The 21,798-nt window shown below is 43.3% G+C and overlaps 1 protein-coding gene across 1 annotated transcript in view; it reads right to left on the bottom strand.

The window, feature by feature from the left end:
* Nucleotides 1-610: 610 nt before the first annotated feature.
* LOC124716852 (luciferin sulfotransferase-like) overlaps nucleotides 611-21,798 on the bottom strand; it is a 57,316-nt gene continuing 36,128 nt past the window's right edge. The window contains exon 6 of the mRNA XM_047243405.1: nucleotides 611-919. Within this exon, the coding sequence (XP_047099361.1) occupies nucleotides 611-919 (309 nt within the window). The remainder of the gene's footprint in view (nucleotides 920-21,798) is intronic.

Here is a 21,798-nt window from a genome sequence, read left to right as displayed (position 1 = left end):
TTCCTGCACAGATATTCAGACACCTCATTGGAAGGGTCCCCAGAAGAAACAAAACGTTATAAAGGTGATGGCTCGACATACGCCACATTAATGTCCACTCACAGGTGTTCGTAAGCTTTTAAGCAGATAGTGCAGCCTTGGCCAATGTTAGTACTGTCCAAGACACCAAATATGGTGAATGTTATTTATTTTAAAAAGGCAGAGATTTACAGCTTCTGCTGCAAGTATTTTTTGAAAAAAATCGTCATTTGTACAATAACTGTAGGTCACTTTATTAAAAACAACAAGTTTCGTTAAGTCAACAGACCATCATCAGGTATAAAACATCAGTTACAGGAAATTAAAGACCAGGTGCATCTAGACAATAGAATGCAGGAAATCGTTCAACTCACTCTTAAGATAATAAGCTAATGTGGCGAGTTTTGGACTTGGAAAATAAGGTTCAAGCTTCTGACTCTACCATCCTCCTTTTATTCGAAGGTAGAGTAGATCGTTTATAATGCTACCATTGGTAATATCTCTCCATATATTTTATACATGTACATATTTGTGCTGGGCGCTGTGTGAATGGCAAGAGGACACTACGCCCACGACACCGGTCAGCGGGCCCTCAGCGTGGCCCTGCGTAGTCGCTGCCCTGGAGGGCTGCCTCGGTCCACTGACGCAAGCGGCGCTGGATGTCCTCTGACAGGACTTGCCTCCCCTCTCCGACCTGTCCCCGCCGCATAAACTTCGTGGAGGAGGGTAAGGGCTGCAGGTTGTAGTCCGCGCGCAGCTGCTCCACCACGGGGTCGTAGTTGACAGCCGGGTTGTTGCGCATCTTGTCGAAGCTCAGGTAGTCCACCAGCTCAGCCACCTGCCTCTCTGTGATCGTCTTCTGCAGGAAGGTGGCCACTCTGCGGATCACTGAAGCCAGGTCCTGCCAATAGTACCACAAGGTTCGAGACTGCACACTGACACAAACTACACTCCTGGAAATGGAAAAAAGAACACATTGACACCGGTGTGTCAGACCCACCATACTTGCTCCGGACACTGCGAGAGGGCTGTACAAGCAATGATCACACGCACGGCACAGCGGACACACCAGGAACCGCGGTGTTGGCCGTCGAATGGCGCTAGCTGCGCAGCATTTGTGCACCGCCGCCGTCAGTGTCAGCCAGTTTGCCGTGGCATACGGAGCTCCATCGCAGTCTTTAACACTGGTAGCATGCCGTGACAGCGTGGACGTGAACCGTATGTGCAGTTGACGGACTTTGAGCGAGGGCGTATAGTGGGCATACGGGAGGCCGGATGGACGTACCGCCGAATTGCTCAACACGTGGGGCGTGAGGTCTCCACAGTACATCGATGTTGTCGCCAGTGGTCGGCGGAAGGTGCACGTGCCCGTCGACATGGGACCGGACCGCAGCGACGCACGGATGCACGCCAAGACCGTAGGATCCTACGCAGTGCCGTAGGGGACCGCACCGCCACTTCCCAGCAAATTAGGGACACTGTTGCTCCTGGGGTATCGGCGAGGACCATTCGCAACCGTCTCCATGAAGCTGGGCTACGGTCCCGCACACCGTTAGGCCGTCTTCCGCTCACGCCCCAACATCGTGCAGCCCGCCTCCAGTGGTGTCGCGACAGGCGTGAATGGAGGGACGAATGGAGACGTGTCGTCTTCAGCGATGAGAGTCGCTTCTGCCTTGGTGCCAATGATGGTCGTATGCGTGTTTGGCGCCGTGCAGGTGAGCGCCACAATCAGGACTGCATACGACCGAGGCACACAGGGCCAACACCCGGCATCATGGTGTGAGGAGCGATCTGCTACACTGGCCGTACACCACTGGTGATCGTCGAGGGGACACTGAATAGTGCACGGTACATCCAAACCGTCATCGAACCCATCGTTCTACCATTCCTAGACCGGCAAGGGAACTTGCTGTTCCAACAGGACAATGCACGTCCGCATGTATCCCGTGCCACCCAACGTGCTCTAGAAGGTGTAAGTCAACTACCCTGGCCAGCAAGATCTCCGGATCTGTCCCCCATTGAGCATGTTTGGGACTGGATGAAGCGTCGTCTCACGCGGTCTGCACGTCCAACACGAACGTTGGTCCAACTGAGGCGCCAGGTGGAAATGGCATGGCAAGCCGTTCCACAGGACTACATCCAGCATCTCTACGATCGTCTCCATGGGAGAATAGCAGCCTGCATTGCTGCGAAAGGTGGATATACACTGTACTAGTGCCGACATTGTACACGCTCTGTTGCCTGTGTCTATGTGCCTGTGGTTCTGTCATTGTGATCATGTGATGTATCTGACCCCAGAAATGTGTCAATAAAGTTTCCCCTTCCTGGGACAATGAATTCACGGTGTTCTTATTTCAATTTCCAGGAGTGTAGATCAGCCTAACAGAACATTGCGTCTGTATTCTACACACATATCTTGTAATAGTAAATCTACGAGAGTTAGTCATAAAGTTTTAATTATCGCCTCGAGAAAAACAAGCTATGACCATGAAACTTGGTGATGATTCTAGTCAAATCTACGTGTGTTGGCCATAAAGATTTAATTATCGATTAAACCATGAAACTTGGTGATAGTTTTAGTCCAGTGGTAGTCAAACGTTTCTACTAGACAGTCAATACTGACATGGTGTGGCCGCACTTCAGGCCACATAGTACTGATCCAATTATTAATTGGTAACCTACATAAGTTAGTGAGGCAACGGGCTTGCCACCGTGTAAACACCGGTTCCCGTCAGATCACCGACGTTCAGCGCTGTCGGGCGTGGCCGGCACTTGGATAGGTGACCGTGTGGGTCGACATGCGCTGTTGCCATTTTTTGGGGTGCACTCAGCCTCGTGATGCCAATTGAGGAGCTACTCGACTGAATAGTAGCAGCTCCGGTCAAAGAAAACCATCATAACGACTGGGAGAGCGATGTGCTGACCACACGCCCCTCCTATCCGCATCATCAGCTGAAGATGACACGGCGGTCGGATGGTCCCAATGGGCCACTTGTGGCCTGAAGACAGAGTGCTATGCTACATAAGTTAGTACGTTATGAATTCCCAATATACTAGCTATAGTGAGGCCGCGGTAAGTTGGCCACTGGCGGCCAAATATTGATCATTAAAAGTCGGCATCGTTCATGGCTTGTACAAAATAAACAAACGCTAAATCACAGCAGGACTCAGATTTTACAGTGTCTAACACACAATTCAACAGACTCCGACGTTTAAATTTCACAGAATGGTCATATGACTAGTGAAACAGAACAGTTCAAATCTCTAGATGTTCAGATAGATAGTAAATTGTCGTGGGAAGCCCACGTTGAGGATCTTGTTCAGAGATTTAATGCTGCCATTTGTTGCTATTCGAATGGTATCTGAAGAAAATAATCGTTCGACACGAAAATTAGCCTACTTTGCTTACTTTCATTCTCTTATGTCTTATGATATTATATTTTGGGGTAACTCTTCCCATTCTAAAGGGATATTTTTGGCTCAGAAACGGGTAGTTCGGCCAGTGTGTGGTGTAAGTTCGCAAACGTCTTGTCCACCCCTGTTCACTAGCCTGGGTATTCTGACATTGGGCTCTGAATACATATATCCTTTACTGTCGTTTCTTGCTAACAATATCGGCTTATTCCCAAGAATTATCAGCTTTCACTCAGTTAATACTCGGCAGAAATCCAATCTGCATTTGGATCGTACTTCCTTGACTCTTGTACAGAAAGGTGTGCATCAATTTTCAATAAGCTACCACAAAAATTCAAAAATCTAAGCTGTATTCCATGCGCTTTCAAATCGAAACTGAACAGTTTCCTAATGGGTCGAGAAGCTTCTGGAAACACTAAGCTGATTTCTGTGTTCTTATTGTTGATTGCGTTTATATGAATTTATACCTTTACGACTTTTTGGGTTCCGTTAGGGTTGTTTGGGGAAGGAGACCAGACAGCGAGGTCATCGGTCTCATCGGATTACGGAAGGACGGGGAAGGAAGTCAGCTGTGCCCTTTGAAAGGAACCATCCCGGCATTTGAATGGAGCGATTTAGGGAAATCACGGAAAACCTAAATCAGGATAGCCGGACGCGGGATTGAACCGTCGTCTTCCCGAATGCGAGTCCAGTGTCTAACCACTGCGCCCTCTTGTTGGGATTCATAAACATTTTGTTTTATCTGTTTACTTTTCTGTTGTAATTTCTTGTACTGACACGTTCCATGTCCTTGGAGATTTGCTCCTCAATTGGGTCCTACGGAAATGGACGCGTAAAATAAAATAAAAAGCACTTTATGTCCGCTGATGCCACCGTCAGATTGCTGGCACTCTCCGCTACCCCACTTTAATTTCCAGACGAAGTGCTGTTGTGTTGTCTGTGACAGCGGATAATTAACTGATTAATAGCAGTAACGAACACCCGTGGTCTAGGTGTCCGTGTTCGGTCAGGGGGTTAGCTGCCCTCTGTAGTAAAAAATTATGGAACGTATTGAAAAACATGGGTGTACCAGATCACCCCATTCATCTGATACGGAGTTTATACCTAGGCCAAGAAGCCACGGTGAGAACTATGTATGGAACAACGAAATGGATAAAGATTCAGAAAGGGGTCCGGCAAGGCTGCATACTGCCACCGTACTTATTCAATCTGTATGCAGAACATGTCATGAGGAATGCGAGGCTAGATGAAGGAGAAACAGGAATTAAAATAGCTGGAATAAATGTAAACAACCTCAGGTACGCGGATGATACAGTCCTGTTGGCAGAAAGTGAAGAAGAATTGAGAACACTCTTACTGAAGGTGAAAGACGAAAGTGAAAAGGCCGGTCTTATGCTGAATGTGAAGAAAACGAAAATTATGGCAACTACACCTACCAATTCGTGGGATATAGCAGGAGAAACCATGGAGGTAGTGACCACATTCAGTTATCTCGGTTCCCAGATCTCTGCTGACGGCGACTGCAGCCATGAAATCCGGAGACGCCTGTTGTTCGGTAGACAGGCGATGTCAAACCTTGACATGGTTATAAGGTCCAGAGATATAACACTAGCAACAAAGATCCGTATTGTGAGGGCTATGGTCTTTCCAGTTGTATGGATGTGAGACCTGGACCATTAGAAAGGCTGAACGGCGAAGAATTGACGCCTTCGAATTGTGGTGTTGGAGGAAACTTCTTAGAGTTCCATGGACTGCAAAGAGAACCAACAGATCAATATTGGAGCAAATTAAACCAGATTTCTCCCTGGAAGGTCTAATGTTAAAACATAAGCTGACCTACTTTGGACACACAATGCGAAGGCATGCCTCGCTGGAAAAAACATTAATGCTGGGGAAGATTGAAGGAACTAGAAGAAGAGGACGTCAGAGGATGGGGTGGATCGATGGCATCACAGAAGCAATGTGACCTGGAAGGTCTACGGGAGAAAGTGCAAGACAGGAAAAAGTGGCGTGGTTTGGTTCATGGGGTCACGAAGAGTCGGAACCGACTAAACGAATAGAGAGAGAGAGAGAGTAATAAAAAAACTGACTTAATCGATCAACAATGAACTTAAATGGATGTCTTACGACGTCCGCCCCGAGCAGATGCAACAAACGAAAGCGAACAAAACTAGATTAAAAGAAAAAGTGTATCGTCGTTGATTCATATTCAAAACGTCATTGGTTGTAGGTTCGAATCCCGCCACTGCTTAAATTTTGATTAGTAATCAGCATTGGCAGCCGAAGACTTCCGGAATAAGAAGTGACCCCTCATTCTGCCAACGGCCTTGTCAAAGAGGGCGGAGGAGCGGATAGATGTCCAGGGCACTCTCTTGCCTTAGGGGCGGGGAACTGCGGAAGAATCAGCAATGATCAACGGGGCATGAGGATTCAGAAGACAATGGAAACTACTGCATTAAAGACACGTAGCGTGTATCCACAGGACATGTGGCATGTAACTGAAAAAGTGTCATGATGATCTCTCCATGGGCAAAAGATTCCGCGACAGTCCCCCATTCGCATATCCGGGAGGGGACTGCCAATGGAGAAGTAACTATGAGACAAAGACTGAATAACCAGCGAAAGGCTAACGTTCTACGAGTCGGGTCGTGGAATGTCAGAAGTTTGAACGTGGTAGGGAAGCTAGGGACATGCAGAGGCTCAATCTAGATATAGCAGGGGTCAGGGAAGTGAAATGTGAAAGAAGACGAGGTTTTCTGGTCAGAAGAGTGTAGGGCAATATCAACACCAGCAGAAAATGGTAAAACGGGAGTAGAATTCGTTATGAATAGGAACGTAGGGTAGAGAGTGTGTTTCTGTGAACAGTTCAGTGATAGGGTTATTCTTATAAGAATCGACAGCAAACCAACATCGACAACTATAGTTCAGGTACACATGGCAGCTTCGCAAGCTGAAGATGAAGAGATAGGGAAAGTATATGAGGATATTTAAAGAGTAATACAATTTGCAAAGTCAGATGAAAATCTAATCGTCATGGGGGACTGGATTTCAGTTATAGGGGAAGGAGTAAAAAAAAAAGGTTACAGGAAAATATGGGCTTCGGACAAGGAATGAAAGATGAGAAACGCTAATTCAGTTCTGTAATAAATTTCAGCTAGTAATAGCGAATACTCTGCTCAATATTCAGAAGAGGATTCCGCTGTTCATGGTCTAGTGGCTAGCGTTGCTGCCTCTGGATCATGGGATCCCAGGTTCGATTCCTGACCGGGTTGGGAATTTTCTCTGCCCGGAGACTGGGTGTTTGTGTTATCCTCATCATTTCATCATCATCATGACAGTGGCTAGATTGGACAACGTAAAAATTGGACTATGTAAAAATTGGGACTGTACGGGAGTTAATGATCGCACAATTGAACGCCCCACAAACCAAACATCATCAAATACCAAAGAAGACGAGGAGATATTCTAGGAGAAGGCCAGGTGATACAGGAAGATTTCAGTTGGATTAGATCATGGTCAGACTGAGATTCCGAAATCAGGTTCTGGATTGTAAGGCGTACCCAGGAGCAGACATAGACTCAGATCGCAATATAGTAGTGATGAAGAGTAGGCTGAAGTTCAAGACATTAGTCAGGAAGAAGTGGGACACGGAAGTACTAAGGAATGATGAGATACGATTGAAGTTCTCTAAGGCTGTAGATACAGCAATAAAGAATAGTTCAGTAGCAGTACATTTGAAGCGGAATGGACATCTCTAAAAAGGGCGATCACTAAGCTGTAAAGAGAAATATAGGTACAAAGAAGGTAACTGCAAAGAAACCACGGGTAACAGAAGAAATATTTCAGATGATCGATGAACGAAGGAAGTATAAAAATGTTGAGCGAAATTCAGAAATACATAAATACAATTCGTCAAGGAATGAAATAAACAGAAATTGCAGGGAAGCAAAGACGAAATGGCTACATGGGAAATTCAAGAAATCGAAAAAGAAATGATAGCACATAGGAAAGTAAAACGACCTTCGGTGAAATTTAGAAAGCAACGATGGTAACATTAAGAGGGCAACCGGAATTCCATTGTTAAATGCAGAGGACAGAGCGGATAGGTGGAAAGAGTATATTGAAGGCCTCTATTGGAGGGGGGGGGGGGGGGCAGATTTGTCTTGTCTGGTGTGATAGATGAAGAAACAGAAGTCGGTGTTGAAGAGATAAGGAATCCAGTATTAGAGTCATAATTTAAAACAACTTTGGAGGACTCAAGATCAAACAGAGCGGAAGGGATCGATAACATTCCATCAGAATGTCTAAAATCGTTAGGGGAAGTGGCAACAAAGTGACTATTCACGTTAGTGTGTAGAATGTGTGACTCTGGCAATATACCGTCTGACTTTCGCAAAAATGTCATCCACACCATTCCGAAGACTGCAAGAGCTGACAAGTGCGAGAATTACAGCACAACCAGCTTAACAACTCATGCAAAATGGTTCAAATTGCTCTAAGCACTATGGGACTTAACATCCGAGGTCATCAGTCCCCTAGACTTAGAACTACTTAAACCTACCTAACCTAAGGACATCACACACATCAATGTCCGAGGCAGGACTCGAACCTGCGACCGTAGCAGCAGCGCGTTTCAAGACTGAAGTGCCTAGAACCGCAAGGCCACAGCGGCCGACCAGCTCATGCATCCAAGTTGCTGACAAGAATAGTATACAGAGGAATAGAGAAGAAAACTGAGGATGCGCTAGATGACGATCAGTTTGGCTTTAGGCGTGAAAGAAGCAATTCTGGCGTTGGAAGCAAGACTAAAGAAAATCAAGTAACGTTCATAGGATTCGTCGACCAGGAAAAATCGTTCGACAGTATAAAGTGTGCAAGATGTTGGAAATTCTGAGAAAAATAGGGGTAACCTATAGGAAGAGACGGGTAATATGCAATATGTACAGGAGCCAAGAGGGAATGATAGTGGACGACAAGAGCGAACTGCTCGGATTAAAAAGGGGTGTAAGACAGGGATGTAGTCTTTAGCCCCTACTGTTGAATCTGTACATAAAAGAAGCAGTGATGGGAATAAAAGAAAGATTCAGAGGTGGAACTAAAATTCAAGTTGAAACTCGATCAATGATACGATTCGGTGATGACATTGCTACCGTGAGTGAAAGTGAAGAAGAATTAGAATTACATGATCTGCTGAATGCAATGGACAGTCTAATGAGTAGAGAATGTGGATTGAAAGTAAATGGAAGAAAGACGAAAGTAATGAGAAGTAGCAGAAATGAGGACAGCGAGAAACTTAACATCACGATTGATGGTCACGAAGTAGACGAGGTTAAGGAATTCTGCTACCTAGGCAGCAAAATAACCAATGACGGATGGAGCAAGGAGGACGCCAAAAGCAGACTAGCACTGGAAAAAAGGGCATTCCTGGCCAAGAGAAGTCTAGTAGTACCAAACATACGCCTTAATTTGAGGAAGAAATTTCTGAGAATGTATGTTTGGAGCACAGCTTTGTATGGTAATGAAGCATGGGCTGTGGGAAAACTGGAACAGAAGAGAATCGATGTGTTTCAGATGTGTTTCTACAAACGAATGTTGAAAATTAGGTGGATTGATAAGGTAAGGAATGAGGAGGTTCTGCGCAGAATCGGAGAGGAAAGGAATATGTGGAAAACATTGATAAGGAGAAGGGACAGGATGATGGGACATCAGTTAAGACAATAGGGACTGGCTCCCATATTACTAGAGAGAGCTGTAGAGGGCAAAAACTGTAGAGGAAGACAGAGATTGGGTTACATCCAGCAAATAATTGAGGATGTGGGTTGCAAGTGCTACTCTGAGATGAAGAGGATGGCTCAGGAGAGGAAATTCGTGGCGGGCTGCATCAAACCAGTCAGATGACTGATGGCTAAAAAAAAAAAAAAAAAAAAAAAAAAAATGTACTTATATTTAAAGTTTTTAAGCAATATGGAGCACATTCTCTAAAGGCTAGTATAAATTTTGAATGTCATTTTTCTTCTGATCATTATATTCTATTAGAACAGACGTACTATAATTTTGTATTCCTTGCTACAAATAGGTTACGCATTGAAGATATCCATCTTTGTAATGAGCATTTACAAATTGATATAACTTCCGTTGCAAAATTTATACCGTAGCAGCAGATTGCTATGAGTCCTGCACGTCCATGAGTTGTCAGTACTGGATGACAAACAATAAAAGATTCCCCCTGTCACACAGTGGTTTTGGTGCTTACCCCTCAGCCCCTGAGGTAAGAGAGCAACTTAACGTAGCTCACGGCTGTATTCACCAGCACACGTTAAAATACTACTCTCTCTGTAAGTATGATTGTTTATTACTGAGCCGGGAAACTACACTCTTAACCCTCGTAAAATCATCGCATTTCCGTTAACGTGCATTACGAAGGGGACTCCAACTCTAAAAACATCTAAAAAAGTAAAATTATTTAAGTGTTGTTGACTTACATTAACGACATTCTTTTAAAAGAGTTACTGATGTTTAAGTAGACTTCAGAGTCCAAAAATTTCATTTTGCACCCTCTTGGCAAAATCAAGGCACTTTCAGTTACGTGTACTACCAATTGTATTACGAGCACCACAAAAAAATTTTAAATACAAATCTAGTTATTTTTTCTTAACTTTTACTTATATCATGTATTTAAAGAAGTCTTGATGGGTAAGTAATATCCAGAACCTGACAATATTAAATATGACATTTACTGGGAAAGGAGACATTTACTACAAAGACTAAATTTTAGGTTAAGTTTAACTAAAAATATTGAAACATTTCTGGAATCTGGTAGAACATTTTATTAAAAGCAATAAATGTTTTTTTTTCAAATTTTGAAATACAAAAACTAACTAGATTACAATATATTCAAAAGTTGGGCATAATTTACTCCCTCCCCCTCACCCCACCCTCCTGTATATGGAGGGTTAAGAAGCTTTTAACGGTTGTTGACATTTCTTGGATTCGGATGGTTCTTCCTAGATGAATATTGCGAGGGTTGCCCAGAAAATAATGCACCGCATTTTTTTTTCTCAGCCAAAAATACACTTCTGGAAATTGAAATAAGAACACCGTGAATTCATTGTCCCAGGAAGGGGAAACTTTGACACATTCCTGGGGTCAGATACATCACATGATCACACTGACAGAACCACAGGCACATTGACACAGGCAACAGAGCATGCACAATGTCGGCACTAGTACAGTGTATATCCACCTTTCGCAGCAATGCAGGCTGCTATTCTCCCATGGAGACGATCGTAGAGATGCTGGATGTAGTCCTGTGGAACGGCTTGCCATGCCATTTGCACCTGGCGCCTCAGTTGGACCAGCGTTCGTGCTGGACGTGCAGACCGCGTGAGACGACGCTTCATCCAGTCCCAAACATGCTCAATGGGGGACAGATCCGGAGATCTTGCTGGCCAGGGTAGTTGACTTACACCTTCTAGAGCACGTTGGGTGGCATGGGATACATGCGGACGTGCATTGTCCTGTTGGAACAGCAAGTTCCCTTGCCGGTCTAGGAATGGTAGAACGATGGGTTCGATGACGGTTTGGATGTACCGTGCACTATTCAGTGTCCCCTCGACGATCACCAGTGGTGTACGGCCAGTGTAGGAGATCGCTCCCCACACCATGATGCCGGGTGTTGGCCCTGTGTGCCTCGGTCGTGTGCAGTCCTGATTGTGGGGCTCACCTGCACGGCGCCAAACACGCATACGACCATCATTGGCACCAAGGCAGAAGCGACTCTCATCGCTGAAGACGACACGTCTCCATTCGTCCCTCCATTCACGCCTGTCGCGACACCACTGGAGGCGGGTTGCACGATGTTGGGGCGTGAGCGGAAGACGGCCTAACGGTGTGCGGGACCGTAGCCCAGCTTCATGGAGACGGTTGCGAATGGTCCTCGCCGATACCCCAGGAGCAACAGTGTCCCTAATTTGCTGGGAAGTGGCGGTGCGGTCCCCTACGGCACTGCGTAGGATCCTACGGTCTTGGCGTGCATCCGTGCGTCGCTGCGGTCCGGTCCCAGGTCGACGGGCACGTGCACCTTCCGCCGACCACTGGCGACAACATCGATGTACTGTGGAGACCTCACGCCCCACGTGTTGAGCAATTCGGCGGTACGTCCACTCGGCCTCCCGCATGCCCACTATACGCCCTCGCTCAAAGTCCGTCAACTGCACATACGGTTCACGTCCACGCTGTCGCGGCATGCTACCAGTGTTAAAGACTGCGATGGAGCTCCGTATGCCACGGCAAACTGGCTGACACTGACGGCGGCGGTGCACAAATGCTGCGCAGCTAGCGCCATTCGACGGCCAACACCGCGGTTCCTGGTGTGTCCGCTGTGCCGTGCGTGTGATCATTGCTTGTACAGCCCTCTCGCAGTGTCCGGAGCAAGTATGGTGGGTCTGACACACCGGTGTCAATGTGTTCTTTTTTCCATTTCCAGGAGTGTACTTTTACAATGGGAAACGTTTCGTATGTTTTATTTGAAGTCTCCTGACTGAGCGCACCAAGTTTCCATCAATTCCGACAGATAGCGTGGCTGCAGGACAGTTTCAAAATGGCGTCTGTAGGTGATGTATGTTACAAGCAGAATGCCGCCATTCAATTTCTCACTACGGAGGAAGAAACTGTGGGGAATATTCACGAACGCTTGTGCAAAGTTTATGGAGCGTCTGCTGTCGACAGAAGTACAATTCGTCGCTGGGCACGGAGGGTGAGCTCATCAGAAGGCGGTTTGATGGAGCTCCACTACTTGCAGCGGTCAAGGAGACCATCCACGGCTGTCACATGTGACACACCTGACCTAGCGCCGGCGACTTCCACTTGTTCTGTGCCATTAAACGATACCATCCGTGGAAAACTCAACGAGGACGATGAGTAGATGATTCACACAGTGAATCACGCTCCGCCACCAGGACAAGGACTGGTACTGACAGGGTATTCACGATCTTGTCTCGCACTGGAGGAAGGCCATAGAATGGGATGCAGATTACGTGAAAAAATAGGGTGTATAGATAAAACACTGTTCTTTCGTGTGTGTAATTCTTATTATGTTCAATAAAGAATCGTCGAAGAAAAAAATGCGGTGCATTACTTTCTGGGCAACCCTCCCATTATAAAATATAGCTGAGAACGTGGCCCATGCGATTACTTGATCCAGGTGACTTGCAGTTATTGGCCGCAGTTTGATGACCACTGTTTTAGTCCCTCTGAAAACTGACCCTTGAAGATGACACATTTTTTTTCCAACGGTGGGGAAAAATGTTAAAATAAATGTCTGTCGCGATGTTGCCTGGGATAGCCCACGGAGTAGTTTCAGTGACCTAATATGGACAGGATGTTCTTCCTCCATGATTATTGACGCCTTCCCTTGCAGATATCTGAGTGTTATGGTGTGTATTTGTAGAGTGTAGATGAATGTAATTGTAATGGATAAATGTATAGTGTGATGTTTTAAGTTTGTGTCACATGATGATGATGATGATGATGATGGTGGTGGTGGTGATGATGATAATGATGAGAAGGGAGAGTGCAACCCAGTACTGACAAGTAGCCTACTCCTCTCGAACGGTACCAGGCGAGCTGCAAAGCTTAACGTCCCCGACGAACAGATGGATCACCATGTTATGTGTTAGATGTGGGGAGACCAAAAAATTGTTTACCTATTGCTTAGTGCCTTTAAGGATCACAGAATTATCATCAGCCAAATGAAGTCAGAATTCAGGCATAAGGAAATAGGATTCCTGAGTGATGTAATTTCTGCAGCTGGCATCTGGCCAGATCCAGTAAAGCTCAAGGGCATTACTCCTTACTGAGAACAAAAAGACAGGCATGTGCATTTCGTCTCAACAATTTTTACAGGTCTTTCACAATCGAAGCAGTCATAATAAAAATTTGTGTCATTTGACAGGGAAGAACGTCATATGGAGTTGGACAGAAATTGACCAGCTGGAATTTATGCAAATGAATGAAGCCTTGTTGAGAGCTCCACTTCTGTTCCATCCTGATTTGATTTTCCAAGAGGTGGAACAACATCTTGAGTAAGGCGAAAAAGAATTACTCAGTGACTGAGCTGGAGGATTGGCAGTGGTTTGGGCTTTACCAGATTTAAATGTATTTAGTGGGATGAATGACAAAAGTTAACAGTGAACATAAAGCTGTGAGCTTTTTAATGAGTACGAATCTGACACGTGGACTGTTCACTCACTGGGCACTAGCACTCCGTCTTCAGGCCACAAGTGACCCATCGGGACCATTCAACTGCTGTGTCATCCTCAGGTGAGGATGCGGATAGGAGGGGCTTGTGTTCAGCACACCACTCTCCCGGTCGTTAAGACGATTTTCTGTGACCGGAGCCGCTACTATTCGGTCGAGTAGCTCCTCAGTTGTCATCACGAGGCTGAGAGCACCCCGAAAAATGGCAACAGCGCATGGCGGCCTGGATGGCCACCCATCCAAGTGCCGACCACGCCCGACAGCGCTGAACGTCGGTGATCTCACGGGAACCCGTGTAGCCACTGCGGCAAGGCCGTTGCTTCACAGGGCACTACATCTGCACGAATTCTGGTTCCATGTCATGTCGAGTGCGTTATCACGAGCGCCCAGTGGGTTAAAATATCAGAATGACAACGAACTTAAGAAGACAAATTTTTATGTAATGTACGTGACGAAAGTAACGCTGGAAAGATTTGTGGAAGCCACACTTGCAGATATTGGCAAAGAACAACAAAGATCTCGTCTTGACAGACATCAAACTGACATGGCAATAATACCTAATTAGGCGGAATGTATTGTTCCGGCGTACCGATTGGATGAATGCAATTGGTTAGTGTGTATGCCAGAAGGGTCTGTCAGCAACTTCAATTGGCAAACTCATTTAAATCATGCACATTTTGGGGCTCGAAAATGTTGCAAAAAATTAAGAGAATCAATGTATTTTATTACTATGAGTACGTGCATTAGAGATGAAGTAAGTAGATGTGTACCCTGCCAAAAGGTCAAACCGGCGACAGCCTGGCCAGCGACAGCCTGGCCAGCGAGTTCGCCACATCTCTCCCCAACTGAGACCTTTTGGAACATTATGGGCAGGGCTCTCCAACCAGCTCGGGATTCTGACGATGTAACGCGCCAGTTGTATAGAATTTGGCATGATATCCCTTAGGACGAGATCCAACAACTCTATCAATAAATACCAAGCCGAATAACTGCTTGTATAAGGATCAGAGGTGGACCATCGCATTACTGACTTGTTCTATTTGTGAAGCTCTTTCTCTTGAATAAATCATCCAAATTTTCTGAAATTGTAATCACTTTTATGTCTGTAGAAGTACACGGCATGTACCGATTTCTGTCCCTTTCGAATAATTACTTCGTGGTTAGACTTTTCTTTCTTTTTAATTTTTTTTTCCTTGTGGCTGCAGCTTCAACACTAAGAATATGGTGAAGGAGAATTGCCAAGTGTACATTTGCGAATTTGCCACAATGCACTCTCTAATCGTTCCATTTCCTCTTGTGTGAGTATGAATCAGTGTAACTGGGAGTACACGGATGATTGTAGTCAATTCCGCCTAAGCCAGCGAGTATTTTAGTGCAGTAGGTCTGTGGTACCAACACAACTTCTTCTCTGTCTTGAAGTAGGTCCACAGACGTGTCTTTGCAACGGCAAGTGGTCGCTCCACCCACGCGTGAAATACAGGTAGTGGCAACTACGTATTACTCTTCCTTCCATCTCCAACTGTCCGTTTTCGGACGCTCTTGGACAAGTGTCGGCTGCACGTTCTCCTTGCCTTCGTAAGTTACACACATGCTTTGTTATCTGTTGCTGAACAAAGTGTTTGGTAATTAGGACCAGAATGACATCCCCGATAGTTCAATTCAATTATAAAAGAAAATGGTTCAAATGGCTCTGAGCACTATGGCACTTTGTAAGTAGGCTGTTTATGTTTTATTTATGTAAGTAGGCTGTTTAGGTTCTTATGTAAGTAGGCTGTTTATGTTTTCTTTATGTAAGTAGGCTGTTTAGGTTTTTATGTAAGTAGGCTGTTTAGGTTCTTATATTGGTAACGCCGCCGCCACGTAGCGCTCTCTGTATGAAAATGAAATCACTGGCTGTGCTGTGTGCAGTCTGTGGCTAGTTTGCATTGTTGTCTGCCATTGTAGAGGGGCAGCTGGATGTTAACAGCGCGTAGCATTGCGCAGTTGGAGGTGAGCCGCCAGCAGTGGTGGATGTGGGGAGAGAGATGGCGGAGTTTTGAAATTTGTCATGAACTGCTATATTTATATATGATGATATCGAGGTAAATACATTGTTTGTTCTCTATTAATATCTTTCATTTGCTAACTATCCCTATCAGTAGTTAGTGCCTTCCGTAGTTTGAAACTTTTATTTAGCTGGCAGTAGTGGCACTCGCTGTATTGCAGTAGCTTGAGCAGCGAAGATTTTTGTGAGGTAAGTGATTTGTGAAAGGTATAGTTTAATGTTAGTCAGGGCCATTCTTTCGTAGGGATTCTTGAAAGTCAGATTGCGCTGCGCTAAAAATATTGTGTGTCAGGTTAAGCACAGTCGTGTATAATTTGTTAAAAATGGGTCGTTTCATATGTCGACCCTTAGCCGAGGATACCTCACTGGAATCTTCTGATTTTTTGTTGTAGTTTGTGTAATTAGTGTAGCTTTTGTTTATTGCTAGCTCGTAATTGTAGAGAAAATCTCCTTTGTAGTTACAGTCTTTCATTGTTGTACAGTAAAACAGTTGTGGCATGCATGTAGATTTGCACCAAGTATTTCGCAGCTGCAATTAACTGGATATTATTTTCAGTGTTATGTTAATGTGTTCTCTTATTTTTGCTCTTCAAATTGTGCTTTTCTGTGTTGTCGTGTGAAATATTGTGACAATAATGGCGTGTGAAAAACGTAATACTAGGCTCCAAAGTAAACTGAGAAATGACAGTGAAGACGAAAGCAGTGTGTTAGCGCCGCAGAGTAATGAATTAACTAATGTTCAAAGTAGTAATTTGGTAATTGTGCATAGGGAAATGGAGCGGGCTGCAAACAATGGTGTAGACAGTGAAACAGGTAGTGAACAGGGAAGCATTATCGATCGATCGGTCGGCAACAGCTCGCCTCAGGAATCCGAAATGACAGGACACAATTTCGCAAATACTGTAGATTCAGGTTTTGGGTTATCACCGTTTTCTCAAATAAGTCAAGACGCATTTTCTGCTTGTCAAAATGTGAATGTTGCCGGTGCAAATGCACTGCCGAAAAGCATAGAGAAACAGATTCCAGACACTAATACATTATTATTGCAATTAATGCAACAAATGGAACAAAATCAGAGACAAATGGGACAAAATCTTAAAAAGTTAGACACAGTGGAACAAAACCTCAAAAAGTTAGACACAGTGGAACAAAATCTCAAAAAGTTAGACACAGTGGAACAAAATCTCAAAAAGTTAGACACAATGGAACAAAATCTTCAAAAGTTAGACACTACACTTGAACAAACACGTGAAGATTTAACCACTGAGTTACATAACATCGAATCGAAATGTCAAAAGGTCTGTAATGACGTAAAAACACAGATTTGTGAGCATTTCCAACCTATTTTTTCGCGTCATGAAAATGTATTACAGAATCACGAAGCAGCCATAAAAGAACTGCAAACTATTGTTCATGAAAATCATGAGACCTTGCAAGCTAAAATTGACTCAGTTGCATCTACCGATTCGGTTACGCAACTTGCAAGAACTCAGGAAAACTTAAAGGACACAGTAGATACCCTGAAAATTGGTTCAGAAAGACACATGGAGAAAATAAGTACACTATCGGAGAAAGTAGCCGAACTTTCGGATCAGGTCACTAACTTATCTACAAAGGTAGATGATGATCTGAATGACACAAGACCTGTAGCCTTCACTGACACAGAAGAGTATGAACAAATAAGAAAATTCAAACAAAATCAAAATCAAATCAATACACAGTACAAAAGAGAAATCCGGGAAGTACAAGATCAGTTGACGCAGGTAATACAAGAATTACGTATTTCAGAGGACACTCGCGCTCCAATACAGGAAGAGGGACATAGAAATACGGAACAACCACAAAATAGTAACACAGGACACTTCGGAAATTATGAAAGAAATTGGCAAGGCGCATTGGATTTTGAGATGGAACCGCCAAAACGAAGTAACAATGACCGACATGCGACTCGCCGACATGACGATTTTGACTATAAGCTGTTCATTACTACACGTAAATTCAAAACATTTAAGAATTCTGGCAACGACATTCATCCACAAGCATGGCTCCATCAATTCTCTCATTGTTTTCCTCCCAACTGGTCGTTAGAACACAGATTAGAATTTATGTGTGGCTACTTAGAGAATGAACCAGCTGTAAGAATGCGATCAGTCATTCACGATTGCCACAGTGAAGGAGAATTTTACCATGCCTTCCTCTCAGCATATTGGTCTCAAGCCACACAAGACCGAGTAAAACATGGTATCATAATGATGAAACATTTCGAACAATCTGAATTCTCCAGTCTTGTGAAATATTTTGAAGACATGTTGCACAAGAATCAGTACCTGTCAAACCCATACAGCCCCTCAGAACTCATCCGCATTTGCTTAATCAAATTACCTGAACATTTACGGCATATTATTTTAGCAGGACGTTGCAAAGACGACATTGAAGCTTTTCAGGGACTGTTACAAGAACTAGAAATTGACACTGATAATCGCGGAATGCGAAAACAAGGACACAACAATTACAGGTCACATCCGTCACAATTCCGTGACGACAGAAACAATAACCGGACACGACTGGTCTATTCTTACAACGCAAATCGTGACCAAAATAGACACCACCCGTACGACAACCGTTGGCAGAGTAGTAATAATTACAGGGAAAGATCACCTCTCCGCGGTAGTGACTATCACAGAGACAATCAGAGAAACAGACAATATGGGAACCAAAATAATTATTATCAAGGGAGACAGAATAACTTCAGACGCAACAGTTCAGCGCGCAGTTACGATTCAGGGAGAAATTCTCCACCACTTAACCGACAAGAAAGAAACTACAGGAACTACCGACATGACGACAGACGATATATTCGTAACGACAGACCTGAATTGCATCAGAACTGGCGGGATTCAAACAGGGCAGGGCCTTCTCGTCAGAGTGAATTTGTAGAAGTTAGGTCTCCTAATCCCAATAACGGCGCACGCCAACAAAGAGACAGACAATGACTCGCACAGCAGGCAGCCGCGTGCGCCCGCTGGCTCCGAGAAAAATAACATAAGACGCTAGCCTGGAGAAAAATTTTAGCATTCTTCGCCGATGTATACAACATGGTAATTGCTTTGAAGTTGAAACTCTGTGCACTAGGAAGAGTAAAGGTTTACACCACATTTCACATGTAAAACCGTTTATTGAAAGATAATCTGCTTTTTAACTTTGTCTTTGCCATATAACTTTTCACTTTACATTACTAGTATGCTGTGTCAGACTTAAGAAACTGTTAACATACAACTATGTTTGAAGTTAAATATCCAGTCTAGAACCTAGGGAACATTTTTAAACAGAAATTACGAATGCATTGTTATAGTGAACAGACGACACAGTGTTGTATTTGTACATTCTTGCTTGTTAGTTGCACGATTACGTAACGACTATAAGGCTCACATACCAGTACTGCTAATGAGATTTTAATGCAACTTTTGGTTTACTTGAAAATACATTCTGGGTTTAAAGTACTTTCTGTGAGATACCAGACGACACAGTGGTTAGTTTATGTGACAACTACACGGTTTTATCATGACGCTACTAATGAGTGAAAATTTACAATGTTGCTTTTGCAGTGTTTCTGTTTTATATCTGCACAGTTTTCTGTTTTATTCTGGAAAGTAAAACAGGTTTTAGTAGTAACTTTTGTGGTATAGCTACAATGAGATTGCCTTTTCCGTAGCACAACAATACGTTACAGCACAGTACTTTCTTCATCACGCCAATAAGCATAATAACTAAGACATTTATACGCAAAGCATTTCACTTTTGTGTATTATGAGGTAAGTACATTGACTTCTGCAGAACTTAGCTTTTGGAGGACGATAACTACGACACTTCCACACAGATTATGTTGCAACAAGACGCACATTTAGCACTACAGTACACGTATTTGAGTGATTAATTTTGTACTTAAAACATTTATTTTTAAAGATTTTTTGAATTACAAAGAAAGTTTTCCGTGATACATTTCATTCCATTGCTGTAATCTGTAACACCTGAGGGTATAATTACATTAATCCTCAGGGGGGTACACGCTTACTTTGTGTACCATGCGTGTGGCAACCACAAGGAACCCTAGCTAATATGGTATTTGCTTATACAACTTTACACATCGGTACCATATTTCTCTAACACACAAATTACACAGCTATCTGATCATTTAACTGAGAGATAAACATTTTTTTACTACATCAGTGACACATGTTTACGCAATACACAGTTGGGTAACTTCACACTTATGAAACTGTATTTTGTCTGTACTTTGTAAACTGTTCATATTTTTTCGGAATCATTGTGATACTATGAGAGCTTTGAATGATGTATTTGGTAAGGGAGCATGATTTTAAAATACGTTTGAGGTAGATGACACTATTGAAATGAGCAGAGAATTTTTTTTAGGTTTTGAAATTATTGGAGGAAGCTACGACGATTTTGAGAATTGACTGCGATGTTATGATATTATTACGACGACGATGTGTACTATGCTGTTGAGATATGTTTATGATCAATAAGATGATGCTACCGTATATGAGGAATAAGAAGTATGTTGGAAACCAAGAATCGTACTTTAAGAGTTATGAAATGTGCGTAAATGCGTGACTGTATCACAATGCTGACGAATATTTTATTTGGACACTTATATTTATAGGATTTTCTTTCTACAGATTTGCAACGCTAATTCTTGACCTGTGAAATATTTTTATGTGAGACTGTCGCTGTAGCGGAAACTGCTGTCGTAAACATTTCCGTAAGAAAGTTAAGTGACCACCTGCACGTAATGCGTCGCGGGCACCCACCTGGGCGACAGCCGCCCGAAAAAAAGCCATTAGCCTTTCAGCGGCACAGGTAAAAAAAAAAGGGAGGCCATTATCCTGGCTATTGACGTTCCTTTGTAGGAAGCATCACAAATATTACACGCTCATTACCTGAAAACATATGGTTACTTGTACTTTGTGCTAATTACTGAAATGCTTATGAATTGATGGGAAATATTCATACAACTGCACACCTGATTATGACAAGTGTCTTTCTACGAGAGTTGAGAGCTACTGACTTACGAAATGCCACATGACTATTGAATGATATTTTTATGCTTTGGTTTGCGTAATTGCTTATTTCATTTGACATCTGTTTTCCAGCTGTGTTGCAGCATTGGTTTCATAAAATAAAATTAAATGCATTTGCTAATGTGAACACTTTCTGTCAGCAGATCTATTAAATAATAATTTTGTGATCCACATTCTTCAAAAAACGAGCACTTGGAAAGGAAAGAACAATAAGAAGGGACTAGTAACAGTAACTGCATACAAAATATTCTTTTCAAGTACATGGTAATATTTCTTTTACAATAAGTTGTTGTGGTGCACCACTTTAATTACTTAGACATTAAGATGTGATTATACATTTCCCTTATCTGCATTGTTATCTTCAGTGTACTATTTTTTCTGCTTGAGCTATGTCATGTTTAGGTATAAGTTACTGCTGTTTGCCAGGCATAGTGTTACTGAATTTGACTTTGTGTTACTCTGCTAAGCCAGTTTTACTACTCATTTATTTTCCTTGTTGCTGCACATTGCCTCATATTAGTTGTAATGTTGAATTGCTTGGTAATTTAGATTTACTGCAGCTTGCTTTGCGATTTTCCATTTTTTTTCATTGCTGTTTATATTAATTGTTTTATGTGCTGCTGCATTGCCTCGTCCCTTAGTTTAGCATCTGAGCTCAGTAGATTTAAGTTAGCTAAGAGGGGTAGACTATATAAGAAACTAACTATGATGACTTGGAAGAAATGTGTTGAGAAGCTATATGAAAATGGCTTGGGCGAAAAGGAAGGATACTGTACAGTGGAGAAAAACTATTTTTGACAGAGGATGTGAACAGAATACAGAAGGCAGGCTTAGATAGGACTTTTGGGAATAATGATGAATGAAGGGAGATCTCCAAGAAGCAAAGAAAGTTTTGTTTGCAAAATACTGCAATGAAACAAACCCTATCCTTTCCTTTTGTATTATCCCGCTATATGTTTGTGTACC

The sequence above is a fragment of the Schistocerca piceifrons genome, chromosome 9, assembly GCF_021461385.2.
Source record: "Schistocerca piceifrons isolate TAMUIC-IGC-003096 chromosome 9, iqSchPice1.1, whole genome shotgun sequence".
NCBI lineage: Eukaryota > Metazoa > Arthropoda > Insecta > Orthoptera > Acrididae > Schistocerca > Schistocerca piceifrons.
Note: the sequence above shows the minus strand (reverse complement) of the source record. Positions and strands in the feature narration are given on the sequence as shown.